We start from the raw sequence: 18,023 nt of genomic DNA on the forward strand, positions 1-18,023 counted from the left end.
AATAAAGTCTCCACAAAGGTACAGCATCGTACCTTTCACCCTACATTCCTCTAAACTCCTAACCGTAACAGACCGTTCCTACTTAAGAAAAATGCTTCCCTTCCTAGCTAATTCTATGGTTACTTTACACACGTATTTTTAAAAAGGTTTAACTTCTGAAAGTTACTGTGACATTTTTAATGGGTTTATTTAACCCAAAAAAAAAAAACAAAAAAGCCAAACCAACAGTTTTCAGTGGCTGCTACCTCGTACAGCTCAGCTGCTCTGCTGGCTGCTGTTGGCACCCTGGAGCCTTCCCTCAGGTGGCTGAATCAATCTCAGACTCAGCTGCCAAACCTGAGGCAAGCTGAGAGATAGCAAGGGCATCACTCCTTTCACTGCCACTGCTGCCTCTATTTGTCACTATACCCACTTCTATCCCTATTTTTGCCAAACTCCACTAAAACCAGTACAGTGAGAAGGAGAAAGGCAGAATTTTTAGATGCGTAGAGAATTATTTGAAATCACTCCTCTGCATTGGAGCTCCAAGATCTGGATTTTGCCTGCATTAAGTACCCCCTGAGTACCCCCTGAGTCACAATGACTTTAACCAGTGGTCAAGTAATGGACTTGTGAGATTTCAGACAGACAAAAATAGTATCAGAGGTTTCTGGTTACTTATACTTTAATTGCTCAATTAAAAAAAAAATATATATATGTATAAAGCAAAAATTACTGTACTAATCCTTTCAAACATAAAAGTTAAAAAAAAAAAAAAAAAAACATATTTTGAAGATCTGCTACTGTTACTATTCAGAAAACCCAGACAACATCAGTTAAATGGTTTTATTCTCAAAACAACGGATCAACAATATAAAATACTTTAATACTATTTATGCTTAAATATCAGTGACAGATTACACAGTTCCTTAAATAAAGTGCTATTTTTACAAATAGGTATTTTGTGTTTACTTTTACTGCTGTTCTAACTTCTTAATATTGAGTAGATAAAGTGTATTTTAGTTACTGAAGAATGCAGCATTGCTTTTCCTTTAGACTCCTCCTCATGAAGCCACTGTATTTTCAACTTGGACTCTTTTGTCTGTCTTCAGCCAACAGAGGCATATTCAGTTATGTATTTCTCCATGTAGAAGCTCTCATTCATGGTGATTTTCGTTCCTTCTTCCGTGCTCCCGTTCTTCTTGACTGTGCCCACATAGGCTTCCTATGGGTTCTTCAGCTATAGGCACTAAAAAGTAGGATGAAAACATGAATCTTATATGGCCATTCTTCCTGCTTTTCTTTGTTCTTCTCAAATCCAAACCAATGAAGCCTTGAACAATTCAACTTGTAAGCTGAACTGCAGAAGCAATCTTTTTATTACTTCCTTTGATGCTTTGTGGCATTGGAATTATAAATGATATTACTTCAGAAAGTTCTGTACAGGTGCAGTTAGGACTAACATTTCAAATTTTCATTTCTATACTGGGATTGAATCAGCAAGATCCCAGACTTCACCATAAGAACAAAATCCTTTTTTTTCCAGTAGCTACCTCTTAGTAGCAACAGCTTCTTGTGGTTTTATAGAGCAGCCAGGTGCTGTAAAAGAAAAAAAATAAGAATAAAATCTGATAACCTACAGCCAGGAAGACTCACAGGTTTACTCGAAGAAGACAGACTAATTCCACAATTACCACAAACAGGTTTGTATTTCTTTATCTTGTTGTTATATCAGACTCCTAAAACTTGACCCTGTAATTCACTTTACTCATCCTAAGCCCTTTCCTGTATGGAGAACATATGAAAAATCAAAACCAGGGCGAAAAGGTCATCTGCTGCCATTAACCTTTCCAGTATCTCTCTTTTCTCAGTGTGTACCTTTCCATTTGCAAGTCTGTACGGGTTTTGCTCTTATGTCTTACTCTGCCATCTCTCTACCTCTCTCCTCTGGATAATTTCTATTTGATATTTATGACTCTGAATTCAGAAGTGCAAAGCAAATACACAAATCACTCCCCACTCTCTTCAACTTTATTGTCACATCTTTTTAAATACCTATATATTTATCTGCAGATATGTAAGTATGTATCAATATGCAACATAAAATATTAGGTAAAGAGAAACTGGAAGATCAGAATTACTGCAAAAAAATAATATTAATCACAGATTGAATGGCGCCGTATTCCTTTTTCACCATAGGTATAGTTTTTCTTCATCTAACGTGTATCTGCAGAACATTCAACTTATTCTTCCAGTACCTACATCCTCCCTTTGTTCAGTGCCACTGCCCAACATCAGGGTATTCCCTTTAATTCCTGCCTGCTATGAGAACAGCATTACATTCAGGTGAGGGAAGGCAGCTGGAAGTCTATGGGAAGTGATGAGGCTCATTTATTTATTTATTTTTTTACTTCCAAGCTTCAATAAACTTGATATTAGCAGGTGAACTAAGCTAACTGGCAGTTATATTCAACAAGCTATTTTTTTTTCTACCACACAATGAGGTTAAAAATGCCCTAGGAAAAGAAGAAAATTGTTGTCCTTTGTAATATAAACCTCGGATGATCACTTGCTTTTGCATGTCATTTTTGTAGTAACAAATTCTGTTACAAGTCTTAGACTCAGACACAGGAACTCCATGAACTATTTCAATTTTTATTTACTTATTTTAATCACAGAGATGAGATCTAACACTTCCTTAGATGAATGTTTTAACTAGCACACAGAATTTTATTTCTACTTTTAGTAAAGAAATCCTACTTCTACATTTCAGGAAGAAATCAAAGTTCTATGAAGAAAGGCTCTAAATTTAAAAGATGAAGCAGCAAGCTAATTCTACAAGGGCTTTTTTTTGACACAGTTCATTCACTGGGTTATAAAAAAGTTCTATCTTCCCAGTAGTTCCTGTTGTCAGGAACAGGGTGACTAGAACACTTTGGCAATTTTCCAAGATATATTTTTTTTTCCCCCTTGGAAACTACCAAAGTATCAAAAACTCCACAATGTTCACACTTGCAATTAGTTCGTATCAGCACAATTTTCTGAAGGTTACCAATTAATTTCCCCTAAAAAAGCGACAAAGGCAACATTCTCCGTGCAAGCTCTGTTTTGCCTGTTCAGAATAGGGAGAACTGCAGCGCTCCAGATCCTAACAGCTTATGGGTCCAGTAGCCACTGCATTACTTACAGGTAGAGCAGTCATTTGTCTTATGCAGTTCAGGCAATTATTTAAATAAGGAGCTCTCACAGCCTGGACATGCAGCCTAACCTAGTATCATTGGCAGCAGCTAAGTCTCAATATCCTTCTGACAGAAAACAAATATATGTCAACGCCTATTGTTTTCTGCAAAGGAGAATCATCTCACTGCCAGCCCCAGGGGTGACACAGAACCTGACATACAAAGTAATCTCTCTTCCCACAGTGAACCTTACTATAATTGAAGTAGCTCAGCTGCCAAAACCCAACATACAGTTGACAACTTTTCTACTAGTTCTTGTGGCGACTATCATAGAGTTCAGAAGCAATGACCTCAGAAGGAGCTGCTCAACCAGAAGGTAGCTGAGGATACAACCAACTAGCAATTGAGTTTGAACTGCCAAAAAATATCAATAAACTGCAGTATCTCCTCTAAACAAGCCTGTTGTGTGAAATTAGTTACATGATCAAGCCTTTACTTCTGATGGTATTGCTTTTACTACTTCTGCTTATTGTTTTTTTATTCTTCTAATGCTTTCTTAGAAGTGTAAATGTAAATAATTACTGCTCTTCTCTTTTCCATCCCAGAAATGTTCACATAGACGTTTTTATTTTTCTGCTGCCTGACATCTTGAAGCAGGTCTGATGAGCTCCTAACCCAGTGGCAGCAGTAGAGGTGCTGAGTCCAGGCTTTGGGAATGGGGTGCTTTCTGGGGAACTGCAGCTAACTGGAAAAATGTAGCTGCTGATGTGGGAAGGGTGGGGAAGTTGTACAGAGTCATGAGTTTGGTGATGGTAGTCAGTCTGCACACTTCCCAGAATTATAAGCTACATCTCTAGAAAGTGAGAAATTAAGTTTCTTTTCCCCTGCTTTTTCATTTCTGAGCCTTATGGGTACGTTCAAATCTCATTTCATTACCTTCTTTACATCCCTAAAGGCTGGAAACTTCATAAAGGCAAAGCTATACTTGCAGCCAATTCATTTTAGGTACTGAGCTTTTAAAATTACTCAACATACTGAGGAAATCACAGTAATAAGTATGAAACAGTGACACTGACACAGTTGGAAGAGCAGGATATTATTATCCTATGAGCTACATCTGGCTTTCTGAAAGGGAGAATCATCAGATGGCTTTCTTGCTAATGGTGTTCAGACACAAAGTGCCCAGAAAGGCTCCTAGGAAGACTTCTAGAGAAACTGGTGGTTATGGACCATGCAAAAACCATAAAAATTTCACATATTTTTCAAACACATCAGATAAGGCAGCCTGTTACAGATGCCACGATGCCATCCAATGATTAGAGTGTAATAAAAGCTAGGAAATTAAGTTCACATCAGAAAAGGTATATGTATACACAATGGAAAAGCTTGGGAAGGTTTCCGTTTCAGAAGCCTTCTTTATGTGGGACTCACTCCAAGGTATCTTAACCTGAAGTACTGGTTTAAAAAAAAAAAAAAAAAAAAAAAAAGGTTACAAAACAAAAGCACAAAGCAAGTAACAACAAATCTCTTAAGCCAAAAGTTCTAGAGGGACTCAGTGGCTAAGCAGCTGAACTGCTGAGTTCCGAATGCAGGTTCTTGTTCAAATTGCCAGGTAAATGAGAACTGATGCTCATCTTTCTAAGGGTTCCAGTGGATCCAGGGAAACCTCGACCACAGACATGACAGTAGTAAGAGGCAGATTTGTATGAACTATGACAAAAAATTGAAATAGTGAACATTTGAAATTTTGTGGAAAAGAATTGCCTCATCAACCTAATGGAATTCTTTGAAGGTACCAACAATCTCATAGACAAAAGAGATCCACTTGATGCATGGATTTTTATTTCACAAGGCCAAAGGTTGGTTCTTAAGACAATGAAGAAGCCACAGAGTAAAAACATATCTTGCATGGATAACTAACAGGTTAGAAAGTGCTGAGGAATTTTTGAAACAGCAAGGAGGCCATGACATGCTACAGCTGAGCAAACCAAGCTACCAGGATGACTATGAGGAGTTGCCATAACAATGTTCCCTTATCACCCAACTGAAGAATTAAAAATGTTGTTGCCAGCAGCTGGCTTCAAGGACAAGATCTACGTGACTGCTAATCGCATGGGGGTTGTTGTCTTGCAGGTGGGGTTGTTTTCTTGCAGGTGTTTTGTCTGAGTGCTTTCGACCAATAATCTTGTGTGAGACACTATCCACCCCTGCTAAATTTGCTATAAAAAAGTCAGGCTATTTGGGTAATAAAGAGAGAGCATTATCTGACCATATTGGTGTGTGTCTTGACTTTGGCTGTTCTTCCTGCAACAAGAAAGCAGAGGACAGAAGGTGGGAGTAAATAGTAATTTTCCATGGTGGAAAGATTCACCATTTCACAGAGATCTGCACGAGGACTCAGGGTATTTGACATATGACTTGGAAAAAGGCAGGTAGATTCAAGCAACACATTTTCTTAAGTTATCCATGTAAATAAAAAAAAAAAAAAAAGGCAAAAAGAAAACTGGAAAAGGGACTTCATGAAACATCAGTGACCAGACAATGTGGCAGACAAAACTTGATGAAGATAAAAATGAACTAGTATGAAGCAAGGCATAAAATGATAATCTCTGAGCTCACACTCAGTAGATGATCTGCGTTGTAACACACAGTGTTCCAATAAGGATTGATTCAGTCCTCTATTGTAGCCAAAAAAAAACAAGTACTAGAAAAAAATAGGAAAGGGCAAGAGAACTGAAAACAGAGAAGACAGCTGAAAAACACTGGCTGTATCATGTGTAAATTAATGGCATGCCCACATCTTGAATGTTTTATGGTACCTTCAAGTCTGAAAGGATATAGTAGGAAATGAAATGAGGATAGAACAACTATAGCAAAGGGAATGCTTAAGGAGCCTATGAAAGTCTTCAATCTGAAAAAAAAAAAAAATATATATATATATATGACTGAAGAATAACGTCAGATATCTGTAAAACCATCAGTGGCATGGAGGCAGTGAAGAGGAAACAAGTTGTCTACTGTATCTTCTGATCTGGTAGGATGAAGCAAAAGACACTGAGAGTTCAAAACAAATGAAAGCAAGCAGCTCTCAACACAAATGTCAAATAAGACCAGATGAAATAGCCAAACACAGCTGTATGAATCTTGGATCTGATTCAGTACAGCTGCTCATATGTTCTAAAATATTATACATTCCTGGAAATTACTTCAAGTTCCATAAATTGCATAAGGGTCCCGTTGCTACTTTTTACAATAAAAAGCAGCTTACCTGGTGCAGAAACTTCATTCATCTACATGCACTTTTCCTCCTTGTCCTTTGTTAGTGCTTCTGTTGCTGTCTCTCAGCCAAATCTACTTCATGAAGCTCTCACACACAAAAACCCACAAGCTAGATCTCTGATGAGCCTCCTTGCAGCATCTTGTCAATTGGTCTGCAGGAGCAAGTGGTGCCTCAATTCATACAAAAGGATGTTCTAACCAACTCTGGACCACCATTACTTTTTTCTACTGTCTTCAAGATACCAACAAGTTGCTTGGAGACAAGTTACATCTGTATGTTTCTTCAGCTCTTGAGTAATTCCAGTTCGCTGCAGCATGTTACCAAATCCCAAATACCAGCTTCTGCTCACCCAGCAGTACCTACAGAAGAGGCTCTTCAAGTCTGGAATGTTATCAAGAAACATCCAGAAGTTCCTACACAAGGATGACTGCTCTGAGAATGGGAAGTAAGCTGCACTACGCATATAGTGACACCTGACAGTGGCTTTCAGCCAAGCAGACTACAGAGAAGAAAGTAGCCTAACTACCCCAGCAATGCCCAGTTTTCACCAAGACAGCAGTGAGACCTACAGTTTGCACCTGCTTTCACAGATCTAGTGACATTCAGCTGATTGAGACTGGAACAACTGGGACTGACACTCATTATTTAGGCCTACCAAAGCATACAATTGCTCAAATGTTATTTACCATAACCACTAAACAAGTGGAGCAATTGTGTGCGTGGATGCAAACCTCAAAATAAGCAGCTGAAGGAAAGTAAGAAGTACCTAAGAAGGTAAATTTCTCAAGGCCATTCAATGGCTTTCTTGTTCCTCCCCAAACACAGATCCAGAAATGCTGGTAGGAATGGTCTTCAGTAACAGATGTAGATCTATCTGCCTTTGACTCAGGTGGTTAGTAGTGCAGGGGTTTAAGGCTTTTATATTTAGGTGTGACTGTAGTAAATGTATTCACTCATTGCGGGTCAGGAACACCTTTCTATACATTTTGATAATAGATCTAGATTTTGATTATGGATACTACATTTTAAAATGCAGTTTCTTCTCCAACAGTGGCTAGCAATTAACATTGATGGTTGGAATAGATGTATTACTGTATTGTATTACTATACGTGTTTCTATATTATACTATAGATATATTACTATAGGTAATCATACAAAAATATTACATATAAAAAATAAATATATACACACACAAATACATAATTAAGATAGCCATTTAAGCCAGTATACTAAATTGCAAACCTCAATCATATTGAATCTACTTGATCATACCAAGGAAAACTGTCTGATATGAACAGTATGCAAAAGCAAACTACGTATCATACAGAAACTCACCTCCCACTGCTGCCCTTCATCATATACTACGGTTTGCTACACTTATATCCATTTTCTGTGTTCAGTAGTAATAAATGCATAACAACTATCTTGTTCTCCTTTCAGATAATGCTGATGTGTGCATAAAATCTTCCAGATATTTCTTTACCTTGAAATCTTCTCTACAGTCTCAGCAAAAGAGATGGACATGCATCAATCATTAACCCAGATAGTGGTTCCCTAGCTCGTTTGTCACATTCTGTCCTCTAGCTATTATTAATTAGAAGCACTCATATATTGTTCAATTAACGTCGGGTGCTACTTACTTTGGGAATGACCAGGAGGTCGTGTGTTACTAACACTACTCTCAAAGGAAGAGTGGAAGTTGTGTATAGTTTCTTGTAAAATCTGTCTCTCTCGTCCCTGTGAAAGAAAAATAAATTAAAATGAAGTATTTCTGTTTTACAAATTAATTTATCATGAGTTCATAAAAAGATATGAAAATATGCGTTTCTATGCCCAGAGAGTCACAGTGCACTACTAGGAAGAACAACAAATCCTTACCTCCCAGATACGTGGAAAGCCTTGTAGTCATCTTCCTGAAACTGCTTCTACAGCAGTAGAAGCATTTTCAGGATATTCTCCATGGCTATAAAGCATGGAACATCATCCACCTCCCCAGGTTTTGTTTGTTTTGTTTTGTTTTTCAGTCTTATCACCTGTTGCTTTTAATTTTAACTTGGTGGAATTATCTTTATGTTTTGTTTATTTGAGTTTCCAGTATCATAGAGAGAAAATAAACCTTGAAACTTAAAAAGCAGCTGAGCAGTGTCAGCAGGTGTAATTAAAGAGATGCTCCGGTCCATAATCTCTCTCTGATGCAAATATTCCTTACTCTACGCTATTCCTCAAATTAGTAACCGTGAATATAAAATTAAATGGCTTCAAAAATATAGGGAATCAGATAAGTGCTATTTATATAGTCACAAAAAAAAAATCAAAAAGGAGACCTTTTTCATTATATTCTTTTTAGTGCCACTGAAATCAACATTCACTAACTGTAACAGGACCAATGTTCGTGTTAGAGTTAGCTTCTCATATGATTGTCAATGCTCTGCAAAAGAACTGTACAGTTACTGAACTAGGAAAGAGTTAGTGAAAGAACAGGGAGTACCACAAAGCAATGTGCTTTTAACTAACCAAATATGTTAAATGTTTTGTTTGGAAAACATTTGTTTAGCTTTTCTATCTAACATCTGCAACTGAATTTTCAAATATATGTTGAATTAACAATACAACCAAACCTTGAATTAGTTTACTAAGCACAGTACTTCAAAACGAACCTTTCCTGCATTCAGTTCAGAAATAGCTGCCAGAATTTGCTGCCTTGATCCATCAGTTTTAATACCCAGCTCTTTCAGATCGCCATCAGTAAGAGTAAGGAAAGCTTCCATATCCACCTGCATATGAAGAAGCAAAAAATAGTATTTATCTAAGCACCGATTCATTATTGAAGGACAGATTTTATTTTAATAACTTGTATAAACTCACTGGAAACACTGTAGAACAAAAATGTTTAATGACTTACCAGCACCAAATGGTACCCACTTTTCCACTGTGCTCTTAGGTTTTAAATCAGCTGTTAATAATTCAGCTAATTACGATAATACGATAACAGATTTTAAATATTCCTAGATTATATTGTTTTTAGAAAAGCACAGTCAATACAAAATATAGTCTCCAAAAAAAAAAAAATCCTCTCCTTGCTGTAGCAGTTAGTTGGATAAGACAACAGTTTTTCTCTCTACTTTTTAAAAGCATTTTTCAATTTTCAGAATCTTATGTGTACTTTTCCAGTGTCTCCTAAGGAAAACTTAGGGTTTGTTCATATATGAGTTTATGCTATATCAAAACATCCATAAAGTTGTGATAAAAACAAACATCTGAAACTTCATATTGATACAAACTTCACACACAGAAGTGTTTCTACAAAATGATTCCTTCCCTAACACTCAGGGGAAGGATAATAAGCCCAGTGCATTGTGAAGCAGCTAAAGAATTTGTTATACAGTGCTGAATCCTGAACTCCACAGCAGTGGCAATCTATTACATGTCTATTCACTGCCCTCTGCCTTCAAACAACCACACATACAGGTATTACTCATATCTGATAATGTCTTAAACACTGTAATGAATTATTTTTGCTTATTTTCAGTAATGTGTCTTTTAATTCCATCCTTCAGGCAAGTCACTGTCACGGGTCTCATATACAGTGATGCTTAGCTTTCCCAAAAATCTCCTGCTTATTCACAGCAGATAAGAGAAAGCAGCCATCTCAGTGACTCGCACCCTGCTGCTCTCCATCTGCAAGAGAGGTTCCCGCTGTGATTCCAGGAACGATACAGTGTGTCCTATAAAATCTTTATGCCCATTGGATACAGACAGAAAGAGAGAAATCAGGATGTAAAAAAAAAGGGGGGAAAAAAATTGAAGCATCGATCTATAACAAAATTGTAAATTCGCTGTAAAAACCACTGATACTTGCAGTTTCCTGGAGAACTCTAGAAATACCACTTGATCCATGTTTCAAGGTCCTTCAGCCAAAAATTGTTGTACAACTTCAAAGTTGATAATTTGGATCACAATTCTAATGCAATATGTGTTGCACCATACTTTTCTAGAATATTTTTTTTTAAATTACCTCTTGTTCCTCAAAAATAGGTTGATATTTCTCAAGTGACAATTTTTTAAGGATGCCAGTCAGCTCATCTGCAAAAACAAAACAAGGGTCAGAAAAGATCAATTTTATTGATCTCTCAAGAGATCACTAATGAACCGCTAAGGTTATATTATTAAATGATATATTTCACACAATGACACATGACAGCAAAAGCCCGATCACATTTACTCTACATCAGAAGTAAAAATATTGTTGTGTTCTCACCTACTTCAATATACTGTAATTCTATCTAATTGTACTTTGCTAGGATAAAATTCTTTGTTTTGCATCCTTTTTTCTTCCTCATAAAAAGGATCTTAAAAAAATGTACCTCTGAGGGCAACTTATGCATTTCCATGTCTAAAATGCGGGTGCTTGGCCCCAGATGGCTGACCCAGATCACGCAGTCTATACAGAAAACTCCTCAAGCAGGCACTGAACTGAATGAGGTATTTCTGTATCATGATCCCGGAATGCAAGATGTAATGCAAGCAACTACCCAGTCACTCATTCAAAACCCTGATATAACAAGGGTATGCCTGAACCTCTTCTCCTCAAGTACCTGGCATCCAGTATTAAACACACTATTAAAGCTTTACTCCAGCTAAGATGAAGCTTGGGCAGAATTTAAGTTCCATAAGTTTACTTTCCCAGGATAACAGCACTGGATATTGGGTTTCATCTCAAAGAGCACGAAAATTAGAAGTTGGAGAACCTGATAGCAATTCTTAACACACATTTAAAATGTCATTAGACAGTCAAAAGACAACTGCAGTTTTAGAACAACCCGCCATTAACTCTCTTAATTACACAGTACCTCTCTCACTTCAGGATCCTGTTTATTTTTATCACTTTGCTGTCACAATTGACTAACATTTTCCCCTCACCCCTGACAGTATCACCAGTGGTCAACTGAATGAGAGAATCAAAATCAAAATGAAGAACATGAATGAAAACATTACAGCACAAAACGATATTAAATATACTCTATATAAACTCACATTTATTGTAAAGATAATCACCATTCCACTCCCAATTTTGCTTTTGTTTATTTCACTTCTTTGACTTTTGACTGTCCTATTTCTTTCACCCCCAGTAGAAACATGAAAGAGAATTTCACTCTCTAAGCTTCTCAAAAGACATCAGGTATCTTGAGATGAACACATTTTTCTGTTCAGCATTCTGGAAGCCTCCTTGTTCACACAGAAAAGCTCACAGAAAACTGAAGTGATAACTCCAGCTGAGTCTTATTTTTGCTAGAGTTTGGCTTTTTACCTCAAGGCCAATTTGTTTGGTATGCTTAACATGATTTGTAAGGGTTGACATGGTTTCAGGCTAAAAGCTTTAGCACCCTAACTGAGGTCAGTCCATGGGAAAAGATAGCCAGCTGTAAAAATGCAGTGAGAGGACTTCACACAGCTTGATGAAAAATACCATCTTAAAGAAACAAAATAAAAGTTAGATTAGAAGCCCTCGGATATATTATCAACTTTTTTTCTTCTTAGCTTGGCTACCCTTCTCATTTTTCAGCACACTGTTGTGCTTAAATTTTAGGCTGGAAGAAAATTCCAGGATCTTTAAAACCTAGAGACTTGCTGTCATAAATGATATCACAGAGTGGCCAGTCACTTTCTTCTATTCTGGGAGCAACTGGAAGAAGCCTTCTGCTGAAACAACAATGTGGTGACCATCCACCACAACTGCTGGGCTGAGGCTGAAACCCTGATGGAGGGGCCACAACCTCCCCATGCAGAAGCTTACACCCAAACAGACCTCAAGAGGAGCAGAAGAGCTGCCCTCCATTGCAGGGACCATTTAGTAGGTAAGGAACTGTCTTGAAGGTTGCACCCAGAGAGTGGTGGCCAACTCTATGTCCAAATGGAGGCCGGTGACGAGTGGTGTCCCTCAGAGGGTTTGTCCTGGAACTGGTATTGTTTAATATCTTTATGAACAACAGACAGTGGGATTGAGTGCACCCTCAGCAGGTTGGCAGATGACACCAAGCTGTGTGGTGCAGTCGATACAATAGAAGGAAGGGATGCCATCCAAAGGGATTTGCACAAACTTCATAAGTTGGTCCACATGAAACTAATGAGGTTGAACAAGTCTAAGTGCAAGGTGCTGCACATGGATTGGGGCAATCCCAGATGTGAGCACAGACTGGGAGAACTCACTGAGAGCAGCCCTCCAGAGACGGACTTGTGGGTTCTGGTGGATGAAAAGCTCAACATGAGCCAGCTGTGAGTGCTTGCAGCCAAGAAGGCCAACTCTCGTAACCAGGGGGTTGGAAATAGCTAATCTTTAAGGTCCCTTCCAACCCAAACAACTCTACAATTCTTTGACAAACAAGCTGTAATTCTAATACTTTTCACAAACTTAGACAATGTTTTCAACTGTAGGCCTTTCAGGATTTTTTTCTCTTTCCCTCTTCCTGTGTTATACGCTAAGTTTGAACAACCCCAGAATCCTTTTTTTTTTTTTTTTCTTTAATATATATCCTGCACTGCATAATGTTTCACTTCTGCTTTTTCACAAAATCTTTGCTTTACTTATCCTATACCCATACCTACTCTCCCTACCTACGTCTTTATAAAGGTTCTGGGAGCTTTGCCACATTACTCCTTTTTAGCAACTATTAGTACTATTCTATAGGAGTAGGGTAAGATTACCTTTCTCCAAGTTTTCACAGCCTCCTTTTACTCTCACATGGTTTCTTCTTTCATGATTCTCTACATCACTGGTTCTCAGAATAGGGAAAAGCTGTTGATGGTCCACCAACTGATTGCCTAAAAAGAAACCATGCGCACTTCTGAACCACGCTGCCTACTGGTCCTTCACAGTGATGATCAGAGAAAATGAATTAGAAAATTAATTTAAATTTTCTTGAAATAAAAAGAAATTTAACATCGCATAACTTACTCTACTGATAACTGCTGGGCTTCTGACTTGTTGCTCCTAAATAAACTCACAGTAAGAAAAGCCCTTGAATTAAAGGACCACTCAAGCATGAAAGTCACAAGCACAGTGAACCCCAAACTACTTAGGCTCCTGACAACCTATACTTCTGCTACAGAGGAAACTCACTGTATCGTGGCACTAGCTGTGTAGTCATAAAGCCCTGCTTCTCAAGGGGAGAGTGTAACAGCTGATAGGTTGGAGAATTCCCCTTCTTATCCAAGAACCAGTTCTCTTCCCTTTATGTATTTCTAAACTGACAACTCTTATGTTATCAAGCCATCATTATAAAATGGCACTAAAATGTGAAAGGATTTTCTCCAGCAGTCAGTACAATATGTTACAGCTAAGCCATGATAAGAGGACAGAAAGTGGGTCAAATACCACCTCCTTTTAGTGTAAACTACAAGGAAGTACAGTGCCAGTACAAAGTTAAAATAAACGAAAATAAAAATCAATCCTGACACTTGCAAAAACAAACAAAGCCCACCAGAAATAGGAAAAGTGCCTCTTGCAGAAACTAGATAAAAGATACCCACATTTCTTATTTAAAAGATTCTGAGTCATGTTATTTTTCTTGCTTTTTTGAAATGTTTACAGGGGGAAAAAAATGAAGTAATTGATATCCTGTTTCCAATATGGTGAGAGGACTTTTTAAAATAAATGTAATTTAGATCTAAAATTTCAAATTAAAAAGCAGTGATCTCACTGGAAAAGTAGTAACCTAAAATGAAAGGTCAAAATAAGGCTACGTTTTGCAATTCAAAAAAAAAAAAAGCAATACAGCTCTTAAAAGCAGATACGTGTACCTATGAATTGTTATGAAACAAAATTTTATTTCTGTAACGATGTGCTTCACCAAATTTATTAAAAATATATTTTTCACTTCAGATTTGGAGAACATACGTTTTCTACACTTAGTAAAGAGTGGAAAATCAGGATTTAAGCCACAAAGAGGGAGAGGGGAGAGAAAGGATGTGCTGTAAGAGTGGTCTACCTACATGCTCTATGCTAGCTTTGAGATGGTAATTATCTCCCTCTAAATGGAAGAGATCACAGCTTTTGGAAGATAAATAGATGCAGCTACTGCTGGAATGTCAATCCCAAATCAGAAAACTGAAGTATTTCAGTTAGAATACTGAAGTATTCAGTCAGAATACTGAAGTATTTTTTCCTAGAAAGAAAACAACTCTCACTCTCATGCTGATAAACAATAATCCAGTACAATTACAGCTTTAAACACTATGTGCTCTTGATAAATGTAATTACAGAGACCTACTCACCATCTTCTGTAATAGTACCACTGCTGGAACCGTTGCTCTTGGCCTGTCTGTGAGAAGAAGAGAGAGACGACTCCACGTTGTGAACCTTAGGAGACGGGGAGGGTGATGGGGAAGGCGTGAGAGTTGGTGATGTGCTTTTAGATGTAGATGAAGTCCCAGATGGAGGTCTTTTGTTCATCTCCAGTTTTTGCTATAGTTAATGATATAATCATTTCATGAATAAAAAAGTAGAAAAAAAGGTGTTTACCTATATATGATGCTTCAATATTATTTATGATTCATATTATTTCTGCAGAGCACATATTCACAACTAGAAGTATCTGCTTGATCTATATTGAAATAATTGGAGTAATTTATCTTAAGTCAGTCCCTAGGAGAGTTAGTCCCTCAAACTCATTAAGGCAAACACATGCATTAAGGCTGCAATTTTGGAAAAAGAAAATTATTTTGCATAAAACAATTCCATATATAAGCATTACAACTACTCTGGATAAAATCTGAAGTTATTTTGACTCAGGTCAACAGAACAGAGGTCTTTTTCATTGAGAAATTTAATCAAATAAACTCTCAATTAAAGCTTCTCAAAGTATATCAGATGATATTTTCAAGTAACACTTCATGTTAGATTAACAGAAATAAGTAGCAAGCATAAACCAAATTTTAGGTGCACTTAAACACCTTGCTTCACTGGAATGAAAGTTTCCAATCAATACGTAAACTTGATATTATCTAACATCAGTTAAATGATTCCAAATTTATTAATATTTTACAAATAATTAATGTGGAGGCATGGAAATGGGAAAATTAGTGAATTATAAATGAGTTTAAAAAAAAAAACACACACCAAACATATGTAGGTACATCAGTCTTTTCAAAGAATAGTTAATGTAACTCACATCCTAAATTCCTAGATCTACCTACCACTTCAAACATTTTGATGTTTGCACTATATGACCTAAAGAGAAGTCTACATCATTTTCTCCTGGATTCCTGAATTCACAGTTTAAATTAAAATACTTTTGTCAGTCAGGATGCTGTAAGATAGACATAAGAAAAACACTGAGGTAGGTAAAAAGGCAAGAAGGAGAGAGCGTATGTGATTCCTGGCTCTCTAAGTTTTGCTACTGTGCTGTGGCATAAAGGGAGCATTTCTAGTTAATCAAGAAGATACAGATTAAAAAGATTAACTTAAGTTTGTAGCATTCTTCCATTACTCTGTTCTACACCACAATGCACTATGTCCTCAGTCCCTGCATTTGACTAGAAGCATGATACAGATTTGAGAGGTTTCTGCAGAACACTGTGAGCTCATTTTTATGTTTTATCCCTTGATACATTCCCAAATTTCTCTGTAGTCTATTATTTTACATTTGTGTTTTAAAATGTTCTTCCTTCTTTGGTGCATTGTCTGCATTTATGTAAATTAAATCACTCTGTAAATTGTTACTCAGCCTTTTGCTTCTCTTCTTTAAGGCTTGTACAATCTATACCCTCATGAACAGCTTTTGAAAATGGAGCAGTGTAACATCACAGCACTCTTTAGATCAGTTATTTCCAAGTTTAGACAGCATGATCTTAACGGGAGGGCTCAAGCATTTCCACGATGGATATGGGCGCTAAATTTCCAGCACTTAAGCTGTTTATTACAACCACAAAGTAGCTTGCTTAAACTCTTGGCAGCCAGTGTGGATCCCTATGCAATCGCATACTGCCAACAGAAAACTTTTGTTTGTGTATCATGTCTGAGATGATCTTCTGGACATCTATACAGAGATCCACATTCATTCCTTTTTTTTTTTTTTTTTTTTTTTTTTTTTAAATCAATGGATAGACTGAACTTCATCTAGACATCTAAGCAAAGAGCACTGAAAGAATTGTTGCCTTTCCAACACACAGGCATCAATTTTATTTAAAAAAAAATTCAATAGTATGATGAACTGCCTTCCCAGAAGATGATTTACAGGGCATCACTGCTCTCTACTTCTCTATCCCCTATTATCTAATGTCTTCTACTGTGAGTGGGAATAGTAATTAAACTTCTTACTGGCAGCATTGCTGTAATAACTGGTCCTAATACCTGCAGCTCAAAAGTTACAGGAACAGGTATTCTCTCTTAATAGGCCAGCTAATATAATCAGGGAAAAAAGTGTAATAACGTTTTTTGGGCATACCAACTTTCTGAAATTATTTCCAAGCTAAAATGAGCTGAGAGCAACTGCTGGGAGTTTAATTAGAAATATGTTGGTCAGACCACGTCTGAAAGGAAAAGCACATGGTACCTGTTCAATAGAGGAGACTTTAAGGAGCGAAAAGGATAATGAAGTAGCTTTGTCTACAGGAAAGAAAGAGACAGATCATTTATAACCTGGGGAGCACTTATGCGGGTAGAAGGGAGAAAAGATTATGAGTCCATAGCTTCTGGGGTTCAGCAGAGTTGTAGCTCCCAATCCCATCTTTGAAAAGTGACTTGTAGTCTCTTTAGAATCAAGGCTGACAGATAAGAGACAACGTGACTGTTCATGGAAACTGTTCTGATGCTGGCAGTTGCACACTTTTCTTTGTCTGACCATTGTTTGCCAGAAATTTCACTTATTAAATCACTAAACTATTTTGCAACTTCATTTATCATCGAATTTACCTTATTAAATATATATTTTGTTTATTGTTGCCATATAAGACATCACAGAATGAGATAGCAAAGGTAGTAATTTTTTATTATGGCCATTTTTGTTTCTTGAGGCACAACTCTAAGAAGAATTTCACAAACAAATGCAAAGAACACAAAACAAAATAAAGGGTTGTTTGGAGATTCCACAAGCAAAAAAAAAAAAAAAAAAAAAAAAAAAAAAGAAATTTTGCTCTTGGTCATGTATACTACCATTTGCAGAATACCAGAATTTAGAACTAAAACCCTGAGTCTTGCTTTCTTTCTCTTTCTCTCTGAAATTTAAACTTTCCCCGTGTGAATCAACAGACAGATTTCACGATAGTGAAATCCACATCTCCTGCTATGATGCTACTCTCTAATTTGTCTCTGTGAAGAGTAAAGATTTTTGATCTTTACCCTTTAAGGTTTTGCACTATACAGCTGTTAGCTTCAAAGTATGCACACAAAAAAAATAAACTGGCAGGTCATGAGGGCAAAGCCATTTCAGGAAATTCACATGAAATTCAGCACAGATAATGTAGCCTGCATTTGTGAGCAAAACCTGGCTTTGGTTATGAGAACTGAACGCTCATACTGTTTGAAAATAACACCTCATGGATGAATACATGCATACTTTAGGGGTGGACAGATCCCAGTACACACAAT

At 37.0% G+C, this 18,023-nt stretch overlaps 1 protein-coding gene across 2 annotated transcripts in view; it reads right to left on the reverse strand.

Annotated features, from left to right (window-relative positions):
- Positions 1-367: 367 nt before the first annotated feature.
- ANKS6 (ankyrin repeat and sterile alpha motif domain containing 6) overlaps positions 368-18,023 on the reverse strand; it is a 45,021-nt gene continuing 27,365 nt past the window's right edge. The window contains exons 12-17 of one of the 2 annotated variants that reach the window (XM_082752811.1): positions 14,711-14,900; positions 13,142-13,258; positions 10,455-10,522; positions 9,097-9,213; positions 8,080-8,176; positions 368-1,578 (exon numbers count right to left, since the gene is read on the reverse strand). In XM_082752811.1, the coding sequence (XP_082608937.1) occupies positions 1,529-1,578; positions 8,080-8,176; positions 9,097-9,213; positions 10,455-10,522; positions 13,142-13,258; positions 14,711-14,900 (639 nt within the window). In that variant the 3' untranslated portion in view covers positions 368-1,528. The remainder of the gene's footprint in view (positions 1,579-8,079; positions 8,177-9,096; positions 9,214-10,454; positions 10,523-13,141; positions 13,259-14,710; positions 14,901-18,023) is intronic. The other variant, XM_082752812.1, reaches the window with a different exon arrangement.

This window comes from Aythya marila, assembly GCF_965140915.1.
Source record: "Aythya marila genome assembly, chromosome: 2".
NCBI classification, from domain to species: Eukaryota; Metazoa; Chordata; class Aves; order Anseriformes; family Anatidae; genus Aythya; species Aythya marila.